The sequence below is a fragment of the Ptychodera flava genome, chromosome 1 (genome assembly GCF_041260155.1).
Source record: "Ptychodera flava strain L36383 chromosome 1, AS_Pfla_20210202, whole genome shotgun sequence".
Taxonomy (NCBI): domain Eukaryota; kingdom Metazoa; phylum Hemichordata; class Enteropneusta; family Ptychoderidae; genus Ptychodera; species Ptychodera flava.
In genome coordinates, this window is record NC_091928.1 from 41,219,228 (window position 1) to 41,240,073 (window position 20,846).

The following is a 20,846-nucleotide window of genomic DNA, read 5'->3' on the forward strand; positions in this document are numbered from 1 at the left end:
TTGCCCGTCTTCTTGTCTTGGAGAGGTTGACACACGCCATATTTGTTTTGCTGAAAGTGTTTGTGGCATATAGCGAATTGAAGCCTGCTGAAATATACCAAAATCGACGCAATATAATTTTCTGTACTCCTCAATAGTTAACACTTGCAAAAATCTACAAAACTGTCAAAACTTGCGAATGAAAGTACCTTAAAAACGACTTATGAGAATCCGTACGTGAAAATCATGAAAACTTTAAATTAAAATTCGATCAACGTGGCGTGTTGCCCATAAGCATTAATGGGTCATTTCCATTCACCGTTAATGAGGTAAAAGGTTGGTTTAATATAGCAGAAACGTCACACACGTATCTCGGCATTAAATATATTTTAGATCCAACAAAATCTTTAAACCTACCAATTTGAAAGAATGATAATCTTGGGTATGGTAACAATCTGAATATGGTACTGAGGGAAATAACAGTATTACAATATGACTCAAATAATATGTGTGTCAGATGAGAAGGTGGCAATACCCTGCAGGACAGGGTATTAATCGTTTGTCCCATTAATGCTTCCAAACCAGGTAATTTATTTCAACCGTAAACAATATACGCCGTTTATTGTTGCGCAAACAACCTCTGACCTCAATAACTTGGCAAACTGTAAATGCGGACCCTTCATCTCTTTATTAGGAGATCATGTATTACTCCCTCTGTGCCCTGGTATTTACAATAAATGCCTGTCATGGGCACTGCAAGGTATGATAGGTGATTGGTCGCGTACACTGAAACAATGGTCTCATGAGATCATTATGCACACGTCACAAGTGTTTGTGGTACGAGATAAGGGGTCTTACCTTGTACCCTGTTAACAGGGCATATCTGGTTCACTTGAGGACACACCTAATACCATTTAACAATGGCGGCTGCTTCTGAAACGAAATTTCTGGAGGAAATCGGCGAAGACTTCCTGTGCTGTACCATCTGCCTGGAACAGTTTAAAACACCTAAAATTCTACCATGTCTGCACACATTCTGTGAGCAGTGTTTAGTCACACTGGTCGAGAAGACGGACGCGCTAAACTGTCCCGAATGTAGACAACAACACCAGCTTCCTGTTGGAGGGGTGCCAGCAATAAAAGGCAACTTTTTTATGAATAACATGGTTGAGATATTCAAGCAACGACTGGAGTCTGTGCAGGGAGCTGAGATCAAGTGCGAAGGTTGCGAAGAGAATACAGCCTCTCACAGATGTATGGAGTGCAAACAATATTTCTGTAGAAGTTGTACTAAGGTTCATACAAAGGTATCGCAAACTCGCACACATAAGCTCATGACTATTGAAGAATACAAAACAGCAAAGTCAACAAGCCCAGTAGCGATAGAGGTGGTGGAATATTGCAGTATTCACGCTGAGAACAAAATCGAATTTTTTTGCGAAACATGTCAGGTACCTGTCTGTTCAAACTGTACGATCGTCAAACACCGCATACCAGAACATGTACACAGAGACTTGAAAGATGTAGCAGATGAGTATCTTACAGAATTGAAAGCCATGGTTGACAAACTGAAAGTGAAAGAACGGGAAGCTGAAAAGAACAAGACTCTTGCCAAACAGATACACAGTGACCTGACAGGGAAGTGCAGCACAGAAGAAAGGAAGGTGAGAATGAAAGCAGAAGAAATAATCAAGAAAATAAAGAGAGAAGAACAGAGACTGTTAGATGCGCTGAAAAGCAATTACAAAATAAAACTGAAAAATGCAGCAGCTGATATCGATGAAATGGAATTAAAACATGGTAACATTAAGAGTGCATGCACTTTTATAGAAACACTAATGCATCATGGGAATGCTGTTCAGCTTCTGTCAACGAAGAGTGATGCATGTAATCGTATGAAGCAACTAATCACCATGAAATTTGAACCAAAGACACAGCATGATGAAGTGGTATTCACAGCCACTGACGACATTAATAAACATGGAATTCTGGGATTTCTTCAGTCTGATGTTTGTATTTCAAAGTGTTCAGTGGCGAACATCCCAAAACAGCTCTTCAAAGGCGACTCTGCAGACCTACTGATCACAACTAGAGATTCCACAGGAAATCAGGTCATCCCAATACAACCAGTGAAAGCCAAGATACAAAACCCAGATGCATCATGGGAAGACACCAATGTGTCAGATAACAGAGACGGTACCCACAGAGTTAGAGTGTGTGGACAAATGGATGGTAAATATCAAGTTAACATTACAATAGATGGCCAAGCAATACCAGGCTGCCCTGTCATCATACCTGTCATCAAAGGATTGGCGAAGACTATTGGCAGTGAAGGAAATGCTGAAGGACAATACAGATATCCCTTGAAAGTTGCCATAGACAAAAAAGGCGACATTGTCACCGCAGATAGGGACAATAACAGATTACAAGTTACAAGCAGGGACGGCACCTTTAAGAAATTCTTTCAATTTAAGATGCCTTTCAGCCCATGTGATATAGCAATCCAAGTGATAATACATACTATAGTTTAGACAGCACCAATAAACGAGTTGTTGTCAGTGATGAGAATGGATCTGTCATGAGAAGCTTTGGAGAAAATGAACTGAAAGATCCACAGAATATTGCAATCAGCCCTGTGGACGGCAATGTCTATGTGACAGACGACGCTGGTGTTCCTTGTGTGAGGGTTTACACAAAACATGGAAAGTACCTTAGGTCATTTGGTTCAAAAGGTGTAGGTCAGGGTGAGTTTAAGGGTCTCCGTGGCATAGTAGTAGGAAAACAGTGGAATGGTATTTGTAGTAGACCGCTTTAACAACCGTATTCAGGTGTTCGATTTAGAGGACAAATATTTGTTCTCATTCAGTTGTCAGATTGGTGATGGACAGTTGAGATGCCCAAGGGGAATATCAATTGAAAATGATAAATATATCTATGTTACTGTTGATAATGGTCTATATTTGCCAATGGGTGCCTCCTGAAGTTTGACAGAAGTGGGAAGTTTGTTTGTCGTATTGATAGTGATAAGGATGGGCTGAAGCGGCCCAATGGTATTGCACTGACAGATGATGTACCGTGTAGAGTGATTGTCGCTGATACAGCCAACCACTGCATCAAAGTGTTTGTACAATGATACCGTACAAAAATCATCATTAGATGAAGTGGGCATAAAATAGCATTTGATGGCACAACCAGATGAAAGCTAATGCTTGTGTTGAAACAAATCACTACATCAGAGAATAAATGAATAGACATGATTATTAAAAATTTTCGTTTGTTCTCGACAGACTCGACAGCATATATCACAAACGTTTTTTACATTAATAATTTCAGTCATAAAAATTGTGAAGTTAAGGCGAACCAATATTATTTATAGATTAACTGAAAATAATGGGTCAACATCGCAAAAATATCGTTGGAAAGTACAACACCAACCATCTGTTATTTGTAAAATTGTTCGCTGTTGACGTTTTTTGATACTATGTATCGTGATGTATAGTACAATAAAGTTACATTTGTTTCATTGTAATGTTGTATTGTGTAGTTACTGAGTTAATTGTAGCAGAGCGTAATTGAGTTGTGTAAATTGTTAACACATCATCTCTGCAGTGATTTGTCAATTTACGATTATCGTCATTTTGGCGCTGACTCACGCAGAGAGCCATCATGACCGGTAACGGTTTTTGAACTGTCACCTGACCGGGTAACAGTTCGGACAACCGTTATCGGGTCAAGGTTCAAAGCGCTACGTACACATATGCGTACACTCCGGAAAACGTAAACGAAGGGTGGAAGTGCCGTCTGTACCAAAGACGAGAAAAGGGCGGATAAATTTCTCGAAGGCTCGGTGAGAAAATTGATAAGACTAGCCATATTCGGGTAACAGAATTTGTTTGTTAATTCCCTCATGACCAGACGATACGTATACGTTTCTATATTTTACACGAATATGAATGGCAGTTTGGTGTACGGCAGTTGCACTCGAGTTGCCAAGACTCACACTAGATTTTCATTTCCGAGTTTTTCCATTTTGAACGTTTTTCTTTTTTATCACGGGGTTTGTTGTAGATAGCCTTGTTTACACGAAAGACACATGTGTGCTGTGAGAGGGTAGCGTGTTCGGGGATGGGAAGGGAGGTGGTGGGGGTAAACATATGATCATGGAGCAGGGTACATTAAATAATGACAAAATCAAATCACTTCCTTTTGTTGGAGTCGGATAATCGCTATGATGCATTAAATTTGTATCACTCTCACGTACTGTCTGTAATCGAAGGCACTTTGCGTTTATTCATTTCTGTGAATATATATAAAATCTCTACAATCTTGTTCTCGCTTCTTAGACTCTTACGATTTTAACCCCGCCACCACCTCCGTAAAAGTCAAAGGCGGCTGCTTCTGAAAACACCACAGCTATGGACCCACAGCTATAATAGTTAACACTTGCATAAATCTACAAAACTGTCAAAATTTTGCGACTCAAAATACGTACAGACTTATGAGAATCTGTACATGAAAATCATGAAAACGTAAAATTAAAATTCGATCAACTTGGTGAGTTGCCCATAAGTATCCTTTTATGGGTCATGGGTCATTTCTTCATCGTTAATCAAGTAAAGGTTGGTTCAATATGGTAGAAACGTGACATACGTATCTTGGCATTAATTCAGTCTATTTTAGATCCAACAAAATCTTTAAATCTACCAATTTGGAAGAATGATAACTATGATAACTATGGGTATGGTAATAATCTGAATATGGTATTGAGGGAAACAACAGTATTACAATATGACTCAAGTAATATATGAGTGTCACGTGGGAAGGTAGCAGTACCTTGCAGCCCAGGGTGTTTATCGTTTGTCCTAGTAATGCTTCCAACCAGGTAATTTATTTCAACGGCGATACACACCGTGATTGTTGTGCAAATAACCTCTGACCTCAACTTGGCAAGCTTACTGAGTATACACTGTATACGTCCCTTCATCTGTTTATCAGGAGATAAGGTCATGCATTACTCCCTCTGTAATGCCCCGATGTGTATAATAAATGACCTGTCATGGGCACCGCAAGGTACGACAGGTGATTGGTCGTGTACACTGCTGAAACAATAGTCTCTTATGAGATCATTATGTTTGTGGTACATCGAGATAAGGGGTCTTACCTTATACCCTGTTAACAGGGCATATCTGGTTCACTTGAGGACACACCAAGTACCAGTGAACAATGGCGGCTGCTTCTGAAACGAAATTTCTGGAGGAAATCGGCGAAGACTTCCTGTGTTGCACCATCTGTTTGGAACAATTTAAAACACCTAAAATTCTACCATGTCTGCATACATTTTGCGAGCAGTGTTTAGTCACGCTGGTCGAGAAGACGGACGCGCTAAACTGTCCCGAATGTCGACAACAACACCAGCTTCCTGTTGGAGGAGTGCCAGCTATGAAAGGCAACTTCTTTATGAATAACATGATTGAGATATTCAAGCAACGACTGGAGTCTGTGCAGGGAGCTGAGATCAAGTGCGAAGGTTGCGAAGAGAATACAGCCTCTCACAGATGTATGGAGTGCAAACAATATTTCTGTAGAAGTTGTACTAAGGTTCATACAAAGGTATCGCAAACTCGCACACATAAGCTTATGACTATTGACATAATAATGACTATTGAAGAATATGAAACAGCAAAGTCAACAAGCCCAGTAGCGATAGAGGTGGTGGAATATTGCAGTATTCACGCTGAGAACAAAATCGAATTCTTTTGCGAACCTGTCAGGTACCTGTCTGTTCAAACTGTACGATCGTCAAACACCGCATACCAGAACATGTACACAGAGACTTGAAAGATGTAGCAGATGAGTATCTTACAGAATTGAAAGCCATGGTTGACAAACTGAAAGTGAAAGAACGGGAAGCTGAAAAGAACAAGACTCTCGCGAAACAGATACACAGTGACCTGACAGGGAAGTGCAGCACAGAAGAAAGGAAGGTGAGAATGAAAGTAGAAGAAATTATTAAGAAAATAAAGAGAAGAACAGAGACTGTTAGTTGAGCTGAAAAGCAATTACAAAATCAAAACTAAAAATGCAGCAGCTGATATCGATGACATGGAATTAAAACATGGTAACATTAAGAGTGCATGCACTTTTATAGAAACACTAATGCATCATGGGAATGCTGTTCAGCTTCTCTCAACGAAAAACGATGTGTGTAATCGTTTCGAGCAGCTGATTACCATGAAATTTGAACCGAAGACACGACATGATAAAGTGGTATTCACAGCCACTGACGACATTAATGAACATGGAATTCTGGGAATTCTCCAGTCTGATGTTTGTATTTCAAAGTGTACAGTAGAAAACATTCCAAAGCAACTCTTCAAAGGTGACTCTGCAGACCTACTGATCACAACCAGAGACTCCACAGGAAATCAGGTCATCCCAATACAACCAGTGAAAGCCAAGATACAAAAACCTGATGCATCATGGGAAGACATCAATGCGTCAGATAACAGAGATGGTACCCACAGAGTTAGAGTGTGTGGACAAATGGATGGTGACTACCAAATTAACATTACGATAGATGGCCAAGCAATACCAGGCTGTCCTGTCATCATACCTGTCATCAAAGGATTGGCGAAGACTATTGGCATTGAAGGAAATGCTGAGGGACAATACAGATATCCCTTTAAAGTTGCCATAAACAAAGATGGTGACATTGTCACTGTAGATAGGGACAATAACAGATTACAAGTTACAAGCAGAGACGGCACCTTTAAGAAATTCTTTCGATTTAAGACGCCTTTCAGCCCACGTGATATAGCAATATCAAGTGATAATACATACTATAGTTTAGATAGTGGCAATAAGCAAGTAATAGTCAGTGATGATAATGGATCTGTCATCAGAAGCTTTGGAGAAAATGAATTGAAAGATCAACAGAGTATTGCAATCAGCCCTGTGGACGGCAAAGTCTATGTGACAGACAATGATGTTCCTTGTGTGAAGGTTTACACAAAACATGGCAAGTACCTTAGGTCATTTGGTTCAAAAGGTTCAGGTCAGGGAGAGTTTGATGAGCCCCTTGGCATAGTAGTCGGAAGTTGTGGAATGGTATATGTAGCAGACCGTTTAAACAAACGTATTCAGGTATTCGATTCAGAGGACAAATATTCATTCAATTGTCAGATCGGAGATGGACATTTGAGATGGCCGAGAGGAATATCAATTGAAAATGATAAATATATCTATGTTACTGCCGATAAGAATCTCTTTAACGCCAATGGGTGCCTCCTGAAGTTTGACCAGAAGTGGGAAGTTTGTTTGTCGTATTGATAGTGATAAGGATGGGCTGAAGCGGACAAACGGTATTGCACTAACAGATGATATACCCTGTAGATTGATTGTCGCTGATACTGCCAACCACTGCATCAAAGTGTTTGTACAATGATACCGTACAAAATCATCATTAGATGAAGTGGGCATAAAATAGCATTTGATGGCACAACCAGATGAAAGCTCATGCTTGTGTTGAAATAAAATCACTACAGCAGAGAATAAATCAATAGACATGATTATTAAAATTTTCGTTTGTCCTAAGAACCTGTCTGTGTCAGATTCGACAGCATATATCACAAACTTGTTTACATTAATAATTTCAGTCATAAAATTGTGAAGTTAAGGCAAACTGCAACTGCAATATATGTATATATTAACTGAAAATAATGGGTCAACATCGCATAATATCGTTGGAAAGTACAACACCAACCATGTTATTTTGTAAAATTTAATTGTTCGCTGTTGACGTTTTTTGATACTATGTATCGTGATGTATAGTACAATGAAGTTACATTTGTTTCATTGTAATGTTGTATTGTGTAATTACTGAGTTAATTGTAGCTCAGAGCGTACTTGAGTTACGTAAATTGTTAACAAGTCATCTCTGCCGAGATTTGTCAATTTACGGTTATCGTCATTTTGGCGCTGACTCACACAAAGAGCCATGTACCCGGTAACAGGTTTTGAACTGTCACCTGACCGGTTAACAGTTCGGACAACCGTTATCGGGTCAAGGTTCAAAGCGCTACGTACACATATGCGTACATTCTAGAAAACGTAACCGAAGAGTGGAAGTGTCGTCTGCACCAAAGACGAGAAAGGGCGGATAATTTCTCGAAGGCTCGGTGAAAAAATTGATAAGACTAGTCATATTCGGGTAACAGAATTCTTTTGTCAATTCCCTCATGACCAGACGATATGTATACGTTTCTATATTTTACATGAATATGAATTGCAGTTTGGTGTACGGCAGTTACACTCGTGTTGCCAAGACTCACACTAGATTTTCACTTCCGATTTTTTCCATTTTGAACGTTTTTCTTTTTTGTCATGGGTTTGTTGCAGATAGCCTTGTTTACACCAAAGACACATGTGTGCTGTGAGAGGGTAGCGTGTTCGGGGATGGGAAGGGGGAGGGGTGGGGGTAAACATATGATCATGTAGCAGGGTACATTAAAGAATGACAAAATAGCTATGATGTATTAATTTTGTATCACTCTCACGTACTGTCTGTAATCGAAGGCACTTTGCGTTTATTCATTTCTGTGAATATATATAAAATCTCTACAATCTTGTTCTCGCTTCTTAGACTCTTACGATTTTAACCCCGCCACCACCTCCGTAAAAGTCAAAGGCGGCTGCTTCCGAAAACACCACAGCTATGGACCCACAGCATATAGTTAACATTGCATAAATCTACAAAACTGTCAAATTTTTGCGACTCAAAATACGTACAGACTTATGAGAATCTGTACATGAAAATCATGAAAACGTAAAATTAAAATTCGATCAACTTGGTGAGTTGCCCATAAGTATCCTTTTATGGGTCATGGGTCATTTCTTCACCGTTAATCAAGTAAAAGGTTGGTTTAATATGGTAGAAACGTGACATACTTTTCTTGGCATTAATTCAGTCTAATTTTAGATCCAACAAAATCTTTAAATCTACCAATTTGGAAGAATAATAACTATGATAACTATGGGTATGGTAATAATCTGAATATGGTATTGAGGGAAACAACAGTATTACAATAAGACTCAAGTCATATATGAGTGTCAGGTGGGAAGGTAGCAGTACCTTGCAGCCCAGGGTGTTTATCGTTTGTCCTAGTAATGCTTCCAACCAGGTAATTTATTTCAACGGCGATACACACCGTGATTGTTGCGCAAATAACCTCTGACCTCAACTTGGCAAGCTTACTGAGTATACAATTGACCCCTTCATCTGTTTATCAGGAAAAAAGGTCATGCATTACTCCCCCTGTAGTGCCCTGATGTGTACAATAAATGACCTGTCATGGGCAGTGCAAGGTACGACATGTGATTGGTCGTGTACACTGAAACAAATGGTTCATTATGTGAACGTCACAAGTGTTTGTGGCACGTCGAGATAAGGGGTCTTACTTTACAGTGCATTTCTAGTTCACTAGAGGACACACCTAGTACCATTCAACAATAGCGGCTGCTTCTGAAACGAAATTTCTAGAGGAAACCGGTGAAGACTTTCTATGCTGTACCATCTGCCTTGAAGAGTTTAAAACACCTAAAATTTTACCATGTCTGCATACATTTTGTGAGCAGTGTTTAGTCACACTGGTCGAGAAGACGGACGCGCTAAACTGTCCCGAATGTCGACAACAACACCAGCTTCCTGTTGGAGGAGTGCCAGCTATGAAAGGCAACTTCTTTATGAATAACATGATTGAGATATTCAAGCAACGACTGGAGTCTGTGCAGGGAGCTGAGATCAAGTGCGAAGGTTGCGAAGAGAATACAGCCTCTCACAGATGTATGGAGTGCAAACAATATTTCTGTAGAAGTTGTACGAAGGTTCATACAAAGGTATCGCAAACTCGCACACATAAGCTCATGACTATTGAAGAATACAAAACAGCAAAGTCAACAAGCCCAGTAGCGATAGAGGCGGTGGAATATTGCAGTATTCACGCTGAGAACAAAATCGAATTCTTTTGCGAAACCTGTCAGGTACCTGTCTGTTCAAACTGTACGATCGTCAAACACCGCATACCAGAACATGTACACAGAGACTTGAAAGATGTAGCAGATGAGTATCTTACAGAATTGAAAGCCATGGTTGACAAACTGAAAGTGAAAGAACAGGAAGCTGAAAAGAACAAGACTCTTGCCAAACAGATACACAGTGACCTGACAGGGAAGTGCAGCACAAGAAGAAAGGAGATGAGAATGAAAGCAGCAGAAATAATCAAGAAAATAAAGAGAGAAGAACAGAGACTGTTAGATGCGCTGAAAAGCAATTACAAAATAAAACTGAAAAATGCAGCAGCTGATATCGATGAAATGGAATTAAAACATGGTAACATTAAGAGTGCATGCACTTTTATAGAAACACTAATGCATCATGGGAATGCTGTTCAGCTTCTCTCAACGAAGAACGATGCATGTAATCGTATAAAGCAGCTAAATACCATGGAAACTGAACCAAAGACACAACATGATGAAGTGGTATTCACAGCCACTGACGACATTAATGAACATGGAATTCTGGGAATTATCCAGTCTGATGTTTGTATTTCAAAGTGTACAGTGGCGAACATCCCAAAGCAGCTCTTCAAAGGTGACTCTGCAGACCTTCTGATCACAACCAGAGACTCCACAGGAAATCAGGTCATCCCAATACAACCAGTGAAAGCCAAGATACAAAACCCTGATGCATCATGGGAATACATCAATGTGTCAGATAACAGAGATGGTACCCACAGAGTTAGAGTGTGCGGACAAATGGATGGTAAATATCAAATTAACATTACAATAGATGGCCAAGCAATACCAGGCTGCCCTGTCATCATACCTGTTTTCAAAGGATTGGCGAAGACTATTGGCAGTGAAGGAAATGCTGAAGGACAATACAGATATCCCTTGAAAGTTGCCATAGACAAAAAAGGCGACATTCTCACCGCAGATAGGGACAATAACCGATTACAAGTTACAAGCAGGGACGGCACCTTTAAGAAATTCTTTCAATTTAAGATGCCTTTCAGCCCATGTGATATAGCAATGCCAAGTGATAATACATACTATAGTTTAGACAGCACCAATAAACGAGTTGTTGTCAGTGATGAGAATGGATCTGTCATGAGAAGCTTTGGAGAAACTGAACTGAAAGCTCCACAGAATATTGCAATCAGCCCTGTGGACGGCAATGTCTATGTGACAGACGACGCTGGTGTTCCTTGTGTGAGGGTTTACACAAAACATGGAAAGTACCTTAGGTCATTTGGTTCAAAAGGTGTAGGTCAGGGTGAGTTTAAGGTCCCTGTGGCATAGTAGTAGGAAACAGTGGAATGGTATTTGTAGTAGACCGCTTTAACAACCGTATTCAGGTGTTCGATTTAGAGGACAAATATTTGTTCTCATTCAGTTGTCAGATTGGTGATGGACAGTTTAGATACCCAAGGGGAATATCAATTGAAAATGATAAATATATCTATGTTACTGTTGATAATGGTCTATATTTTGCCAATGGGTGCCTCCTGAAGTTTGACAGAAGTGGGAAGTTTGTTTGTCGTATTGATAGTGATAAGGATGGGCTGAAGCGGCCAATGGTATTGCACTGACAGATGATGTACCCTGTAGAGTGATTGTCGCTGATACAGCCAACCACTGCATCAAAGTGTTTGTACAATGATACCGTACAAAAATCATCATTAGATGAAGTGGGCATAAAATAGCATTTGATGGCACAACCAGATGAAAGCTCATGCTTGTGTTGAAACAAATCACTACGTCAGAGAATAAATCAATAGACATGATTATTAAAAATAAATGTTCGTTTGTTCTAAGAACCTGTCTGTGTCAGACTCGACAGCATATATCACAAACGTTTTTTACATTAATAATTTTCAGTCATAAAAATTGTGAAGTTAAGGCAAACTGCAACTGCAATATATTTATAGATTAACTGAAAATAATGGGTCAACATCGCAATAATATCGTTGGAAAAGTACAACACCAACCATCTGTTATTTTGTAAAATTTAATTGTTCTCTGTTGACCTTTCTATGTATCGTGATGTATCACATTATCACTTTCTTAAACGTTGCAAGCCACTTTTCATGTATTTCTACTTCAACCTTCCGAAAGCTAACAAATTTGCTCATTCATTCTGTTTGACATTTAGCGGAGTCATCAGATGTTTTTGACTTTAAAAATTTTTTTTCGCGTGTCATCTTTAGTCGTGAAAGTGTGTTATTGTAGTGTAAAGAATTACTATCTTCATATTTTTACATTCATCCTTATTATCTGTATAAAAGAAGCGCTAAAACTTACACCTTGCAGCTATGCTGTGATATTTGACATTTGGTATTGAAAGTTTCTTCTACCATTATTATTTAGCCATCAGCAGAAAGTTTTATGTACTATTCCGATGTGTTATTAGAAAACATTAAACACATTTTTGAATTCAGCCACAAACATCAACAATGTCAGTCAATCAATCAATCTTTATCCCAATTTCGGCAATTAGTATTGCAGCAATGGTAACAAATATATACATCAATGACCTAATGTGACAATTTGAAACACATATATTGAAATCCGAGCAACACACAGTAACACTCAATAAAATCACACAAGGCCTTGGGGTAATAAAATGACGAAAACATAAAATTTTAAAAGTTAATTGAGTCTGTTCGATAGCCTTGATGAAAAGTATTTTAGCTCTGTTGGTTTAAAAATTTGGTACTCTAAAACGACGTCAGAATCACGATGTAATGGATGATGAAACTTGGAATACAAGCTGGAATTTCATACAACGTGCTTGTCGTTTCTATACCTACTTCTGTACATGATCAGTTTAACATCAACCTACTCTACGCTGAGATCGGTGCCTTGTCGGAGCAATCACAAGTTGTTCAGCTCACTAAAAGACGGATAAAATCAGATACCACCTTATTCGCTCTTTCTCCCTATTGGCCTGAAAGAATTGAAGCTGCTTTGAGTGGGTTATTTTCCATCACAGGAGAAGCTAATTACGACTGACATCCATTCTGTCAAAAGAAACAGAGGGACTTTGTACCTTATTTGGAAACCCCACAGGCAGAAAACAGCCATGCTTTGCCTATGTTCAGATCAGAAATAATCTGAGAATGGAATTTCTGTGTTTCAACGGCCATCTCATAGAAAATGACCAGATTCTAAATTTGTAATTACAGAAAATATCGCCTCTCTTCAGTATTTATTTCTGTTTAATTAGTAAGTTGACAGACCAGGATGGTAATATCATTACAATTACAACAAATCGAATTTTGACACATTTTAAATCTGATGAATCGAGGTGTTCCCATTGATCTGCAAAACGAATCGAAAAGCTGTCTTACATAACAAATCATTCGGATTTGAAACGTAGTGCCGAGAGACACGTCATCAAATTTCATAACTTTGTTATTTTCACACAAATAATTGTAATATCGTAGAATCTTTACAATTGTACTTTGAGTGTTCATGTCCGTGTATATCGCTGGTTTCTTCGCTTCATTACAGCGACTTCTAAACCCTCCTGGAGAAAGAGTACTAAAATTACATCAGGCCTGGTTGCATACGAGATATCTAACAACAAACTTACATAAATCATCTGTGGGCACAATGAACCGAACTCATACGGAATTGCCCAATACCGTATAAGGCAGATTTACACCTTTCTCAAAATAACTGGCAAGCATTAATTTTCCGAATTCGATAGATTAGGCGTATCGCCGAAAAAATTAAAACACAACTATAATGGCAGGTTTGTGTGATTTTATTAAATGATTGATGATGTTACTAAAATTGATGAAAACAAAGATTTTGCTTAAACATTGTTAAGAGATGAAATATGCCTCATCATCGTGCTGTTGTATTAAATATATGTATAATAGACAGGGCGTTCAGCATTTTCGCGCCTCAGGGACAGATAGTCGGACTCTCAAATTTGTACAATTCTTTTCTGATCTAGCATTCGTGGAGGCTCATTTTAAAGGTCTCGGAGAAGGAAAACCTGTCACAGTCTTAGTTTTTCGAAAATCCAAACTTTAATTTTCAGCTCATAGAGTTAACACAGGAATGACGGCCATTTTGAATTTCAAATATCGCAAAAAGTTGAGTAATTTGTTTCGCTAGTTCCAAACTTTGCACGGTGACTCTGATTTTTATTGTTGGTTGGTAAGACAGTGGTTGAAAGTTTCATTCAGGAAAGTTTCAGCAAAAGTTGAAGTCTTTCATTTTCGAGGCGCATACTACCTCAATCGGTAATTCTGCATGTTTGATGATTTTTTTATCATTTTTACCAAAAGGACTTAACAGAAAAAGGGAAAAGATAAAGATATTTACTACAATAAGGATATTGTGCGGTGAAAGCCATTTTGCATTTTCATCTCAGCTAATTGGTATTCTTGCACTTTTAACGAACTTAAACTGGAAGGACTTGGATAAGTTCAAGGAAGTTACTATGTACATGTATATTAAAGATACAAAAATTAAAAAAAAACCATTTTCAGATCAGTTTATTTGTAATTTGCATACTTAATGAACTTTCCAAATTAGTGAAACTGGAAGGACTTGACAAAAGGTGATGACAGTGATATGTATATTGATGATACAATTGTATAAAAGTAGTGAAGGACATTTTGCATTTTAAGACTCATTTATTTGCATGTTTAATGAGCTTTCTCAATTTGGCGTGCTGGTGCCCTTGGCCTGGCCAGTGTTGGATTAAAAATCCAAAAGTACACTGATGCATTTAAAAATGAATCAATTTAAGGAATATGGCTAGCTCTACAACCTGTTGATAACAAGTAGTGTCGAACATCTGGGAGCAGAAGTGCGCAATACGTGTTTATTTTTCCGTGCGTACATCCCTAATAAATATGTGGCTAAATGATAATGTTGGGGAACTTGAAAAATTTTGATCATAAAGAGGGGGCTTGACATTTTTCGAGAAAATTCAATCGCGATTCCTCCAGCCCCCCCCCCCCCCCCAATTATTTCTGAACGCAGACTTATTTCAACTTCATAAAGTTATGACGATGTTGCCTGTGATGTTTTTCATAACACTTTTACTGAAGTTGCAAATTCGTTGCTGTAATGATAGAGAAAATGTCAATTTACAAACAACTGCAACATATGTTTGCGGCATGTGAAAGCTCGGATAGCAACGGACCAAGCAGGGCTCCCTAAGTAACAAACCCGATGTGTATATACACGTCCACCGATTGAGTGACGTATAATATATAACTAGGGGGCTTTATTTGTTACCAACTTAAAGATTTCAATGTGAACCTCGGAGTTAAGTGTTCTTTTTAACCTCGCCTACCTACAATATGGCAGCGACTCCTGAAATTAGATTTCTGGAAGAAATCGGAGAAGATTTCCTTTGCTGCACTATCTGTCTGGAAAAGTTCAAGTCTCCTAAAATCCTACCATGTCTGCATACATTCTGCGAGTCGTGCTTAGTCACGTTGGTTGAGAAGGCAGGAAGGCTAAACTGTCCTGAATGTAGACAGCCACACCAGATCCCTGTTGGAGGAGTGCCAGCTATCAAAGGCAACTTCTTTATGAAGAACATGGTTGCCATCTTCAAGCAACGACTGGAGTCTGTGCAGGGAGCTGAGATCAAGTGCGAAGGTTGCGAAGAGAATACAGCCTCTCACAGATGTATGGAGTGCAAACAATATTTCTGTAGTAGTTGTACTAAGGTTCATACAAAGGTATCGCAAACTCGGACACATAAGCTCATGACAATTGAAGAATATAAAACAACAAAGTCAACAAGCCTCGGAGCGATAGAAGTGGTGGAATATTGCAGTATTCACGCCGAGAACAAAATTGAATTCTTTTGTGAGACCTGTAAGGTACCTGTCTGTACAAACTGCACTATTGTCAAACATCGCATACCAGAACATCTTCACAGAGACTTGAAAGATGCAGCAGATGAGTATCTTACAGAATTGAAAGCCATGGTTGACGAACTAAAAGTGAAAGAACAGGAAGCTGAAAAGAACAAAATCCTGGCCCAGCAGATACGTAGCTATCTTACAGAGCAGTGCAGCAGACAAGAACAAAAGGTGAGAATGAAAACAGCAGAAATCATTGAGAAAATAAGAAGAGAAGAACAGAGATTGATAGCCATGCTGAACAGCAATTACATGATGAAACTGAAAAATGCAGTAGCTGACATTGATGAGATGGAATTACAACATGGTAACATTAAGAGTGCATGCAGTTTCATAGAGACTCTGATGCATCATGGGAATGCTGTTCAACTTCTCTCAACAAAGAGCGATGTATGTAATCGTATTGAGCAGCTTATTACCATGGAAACTGAACCAAAGACACAACACGATGAAGTGGTATTCGCTGGTAGTGACGACTTTAATGAACAGGGAATTCTGGGAATTCTCCAGTCTGAAGTTTGTGTTTCAAAGTGTACAGTAGAAAACATTCCAAAGCAGCTCTTCAAAGGTGACTCTGCAGACCTACTGATCACAACCAGAGATTCCACAGGAAATCAGGTCATCCCAATACAACCAGTGAAAGCCAAGATACAAAAACCTGATGCATCATGGGAAGACATCAATGCGTCAGATAACAGAGATGGTACCCACAGAGTTAGAGTGTTTGGACAAATTGATGGTGACTACCAAATTAACATTACGATAGCTGGCCAACCAATTCAGTGCTGTCCTGTCATCGTATCTGTTGTTAAAGGATTGATGAAGACTATCGGCAGTAGAGGAAGTGGTGTTGGACAGTATATCACTCCCTATGGTGTGGCCATCAACAGAGACAGAGACATAGTCATCACAGACCATGACAACAGCAGATTACAAATAACAAACAAAGAGGGCAGATGTAAGAAAATCTTTAAAAGTAAAGAATTTGAGAATCCTTTCTCTCCTCGTGGCATAACATTATCAAGTAATAATATATACTCGACAGATGATATTAACAAGGAAGTAATCGTCAGTGATGAATATGGAGTTTTTATCAGAAGCTTTGGACAAAACGAGTTGGAAAATCCACGAGATATAGCTCTGAGCCCTGATGGCAATGCGTATGTGACGGATGGTAATTCTCATTGTGTCAGGGTTTACACACAACATGGCAAATACCTCAGGTCATTTGGGTCAAAGGGTGAAGGTCATGGGGAATTCAATGAGCCCTGGGGTATAGTAGTAGCATGTACTGGAATGGTCTTTGTAACTGACTGTGACAACAAGCGTATCCAAGTCTTCAGTGCACATGACCAGTATTTATACTCCTTTGATTGTCAGGGTGAGGATGGTCAGTTGAGATGCCCGTTTGGGATATCAATTGAAAATGATAAATATGTATATGTTGTAGCTGGGAATGATACTTATGGAAATAGGGGATACCTTCTGAAGTTTGACAGTGGGGGAAAGTTTGTTTGTCGTATTGATAGTGATCAGGACGGGCTGAACTGGCCTAATGGCATAGCACTGACAGATGATGTACCACCCAGAGTGATTGTGGCTGATACAAACAACCACTGTATTAAACTGTTTGTACAATAATAACAAATTCATAAGATGGAGAACAGAATGCATCTGAAATCATTCACTGTTCAATGGTAAATGTAAAACAAATAATTGGAAAACTGAACAATATAAAATGGTTAAATCAGTGTGAATCAAATGATTGACTGTTACTTGAAAGTTTGTTTTATCCTCAGAATGAATGATTTGTTTGTGTATTCATGTAGGTTTAAAGTTTGATAATATTTGTCACTGCAAAATTTGTATCAAACTTGCATTGATGATAATTTCTTTCATAAAGATTGAAATTCTGGCAAAATATAGCTGCCCACTACTGACTGTGAAACTATAATCAGTCAATTTTTACAATTCACTGAATCCCTGTGTTGATATTCTTCAGAGCCCATCCCCTTTCTGATATGTTGGACTTTATGAAATAAATGTGTGGGAACAACTCTGCAGGTTAATGTGTGCAGAGATGTTTAGTCAGTAAGTAAAGTGAAACTTGTTTCATTACAATGAGGCCAGCAAAGTAAAGTTGTGTAGATTATTGTAGAGCAGTGACATGTACCTGTAGCGTACAATGGTAAATTGTTCCTTGTATAAACCAGTGCTCTGAATAAACAGGCTGCTTACCTATCTTTTTAATCTGTATTATCAGTGATTTGTTTATGCTTTGCAGTACATTTTCTTCACCGCAGGACTGCTCATATGGTGCGTTTTATCCCTGACACTTGTATTTTGTAAATTTGCATATTCTTTTTTGTGTTCTGTACAGCGCACTGTGACGTATGTGTAGTGTTTTTCAAGAATTTTCAATAATAATACTTAAGGAAGAGGTTGTCCTATTTGAACTGCGACTTTCTTATTGACAAACATTGCATTTTCCAAGAAATTGCGGATGAATGTCAAGCAAATGTGAAGCTAATTCAATATTTGGCGCTTGTTCATAGCATTCCAATCACTGCAGACTTTGCCAAATAATGTTTGGTTATGTCCCTTCGTTTACGGCTTCACCACGGTCAGCAGTTTTAGTAGAGCTGCCATTCTAAAATTTTCGATAGGCTAAAGGATAATTGATATACCATAGCACATATAGCAACAGACCGACATTGTATGTGTCCTATATGTACGGTTGCAGACAGGACACCCACCTCACTTCTAAGACCAACCACGAAGGAAAAACAATCTTGATGGATTACTTGACAAGTATCAAATATGATCCTTACATTTCACGCAAATGTTGATTTGTCAAAGCGGCCACTTTGGGACAGATTCAAAAGGATGTCCATTCTGATTATTTTAATCAGAAAACATTACGACAGGCCAGGAGGGACAGGATATACAGCCAAAATTCATTATTTTTTCAAGTCACTTAAATGAAAAGAAAGCAGTCAACCAAACAGGTTGCCGTAGGCTAGAAAACAGATTGACTTTCCACATTAACCATTTGAGCGCCGAAATCAATTTTGTCACCTTTACTACAAAATACACCCCAGGTAAATTTTTTCAGATTTTTGACAAAATTTTGATTAAAAACTGTAGCCATCAAAATGTGATGTCTATTTGCGCCAAAATTATCATAACAAATACAGTAAAATTCATGAAAATTGGTAAAATGTTGCAAGAAATTTTGGTGGGAAAAATTACAGCACTCAGAAGGTTAAAAATCATAATTAACATACAGAAATACTGAAGCTATCCCTTGAGTATACTCCAACACTCCAAATGAAAACAGCTGAGAATGAAATTCAAGTCAAAGATTTCCTGAAATACAGGCCCACTCTGCCTGAAAGAAACTAGGAAGAGTTTTCATAGCAAAATGATTGATTCACATATGCCATTGTGTGAAGTTATATGAATCTAACAGTTAAAGGGAAACTCATCAGGATTGCACCTGTGCAAGTTTCTTGTGTACAATGTATTTTGTGCATGATATCTAGGTGCACCTCATCATCATAGCTGCAACATTTGAATTATACGATGTACATTATGACAGACATGTTTTAACTTTCAACAATCACCATTGTACCTTAGATGCAGTGTTTACATTGGTTGTATGGGTCCCATATGACCTTTAACACAGTTCCGAAGACTGCATCCCTTTAATAAAAGAAGTGTTTTCATTTTGATTTGATGATTCATGCATTTTGGCTCTGTACCTTTATACTCAGAATTGTCAATAAAGTTGGTTTGAATTAAACATAGGGCCAAAGTCCCTGAAGCTACTATAGACATGGATACAAAATTAAGTATTTCCTTACTGTATGAAATTATCTCACTAAGGTCATCCTACGGACAAGTAAACTAAATATTAAAGCTGTCTGACCAGCGGTTTTGAAAGAACAAGCAACTCAACAGTTGACAGAGCTCTGTTGAGTTATGTAGAGAATAACCTTTTGTGACACATGTATTGATGAAGAAGGTGGATATCTTTGATTAACATTGTGAGTTCTGTTTAATAAGTTGAGACTGTACATACTCAGAGAAAGCACACTGAAGAGACAAAGGTTTGAAACTTAAGAAGTTCAAGGTCATCAAAAGCATTATAAGGAATCATGTTACACTTTCATTGCACTGTTTACACAGATTGCATAATTGCTATAAATAGCACATGAGGAATCTTTATACAGCCCAGCTTTACCATAAAAACCCTATCACTTTGACCACTCTTTTAATTGACCACTCTATTTTTTTCCTCAAAAAGTAATTTTATTTTATCCTTACCAAGTCAACCATAAATGGAAATTAGAACTTTCTCTATCTCTATCTCTATCTCTATCTCTATTGACTATTTTGAGCAATTTCTTTTAGATAACATACAGGGCACAATAAATGACGGTTCAGAATATGTCAAAGTTGGGATTCAGGAAAGTTGCCTTTACATGTTTTAATCCTCCAAGATGGTAAGCATTTCACTATGAACTGTCAAAAAAAGTTGAACTTTCTGATAATTCTACACTAAAATTATTTTGGCTTTGATGATTTCCTAATTAATTCAATTATTTAAAATCATATTAATTATTTTTTTCTGGGTGAATGATAGGGTTTATACAGTACAAGAATTACATACAATGTAAGTCAAATTTTGACCAAAAATGAAAAAAAAAATTCCTTAAAAATACAGATTTGCATATTTCATCACAATTTGAACAAGTCTAAGTTGGGTTACCCCTAGGGACCTGTATACCAAATAACAAAGCTGTCTGACCAGCGGTTATGAAGAAGAAGATTTTTTACCAAAAACATCTTTTTTGGCATTAATTTGCCTATTTTCAACAATATCAAAAAATTAAAAAAAATAGT

General features: G+C 38.2%; 2 protein-coding genes across 2 annotated transcripts; both read left to right on the forward strand.

The window, feature by feature from the left end:
* Nucleotides 1–899: 899 nt before the first annotated feature.
* LOC139144917 (E3 ubiquitin-protein ligase TRIM71-like) lies at nucleotides 900–2,510 on the forward strand. Its single transcript, XM_070715750.1, has one exon. The coding sequence runs from the start codon at nucleotides 900–902 to the stop codon at nucleotides 2,508–2,510; it is 1,611 nt and encodes a 536-aa protein (XP_070571851.1).
* Nucleotides 2,511–15,365: 12,855 nt separating this feature from the next.
* LOC139144926 (tripartite motif-containing protein 2-like) lies at nucleotides 15,366–17,579 on the forward strand. The gene has a single exon (XM_070715761.1). It carries the CDS (start codon nucleotides 15,366–15,368, stop codon nucleotides 17,577–17,579), a length of 2,214 nt encoding a protein of 737 aa, XP_070571862.1.
* Nucleotides 17,580–20,846: the final 3,267 nt, after the last annotated feature.

What these genes read in the sequence shown, in the direction of transcription:
- LOC139144917 (XM_070715750.1), top strand. Translation starts at nt 900, where the DNA reads ATGGCGGCTGCTTCTGAAACGAAATTTCTGGAGGAAATCGGCGAAGAC.
- LOC139144926 (XM_070715761.1), top strand. Translation starts at nt 15,366, where the DNA reads ATGGCAGCGACTCCTGAAATTAGATTTCTGGAAGAAATCGGAGAAGAT.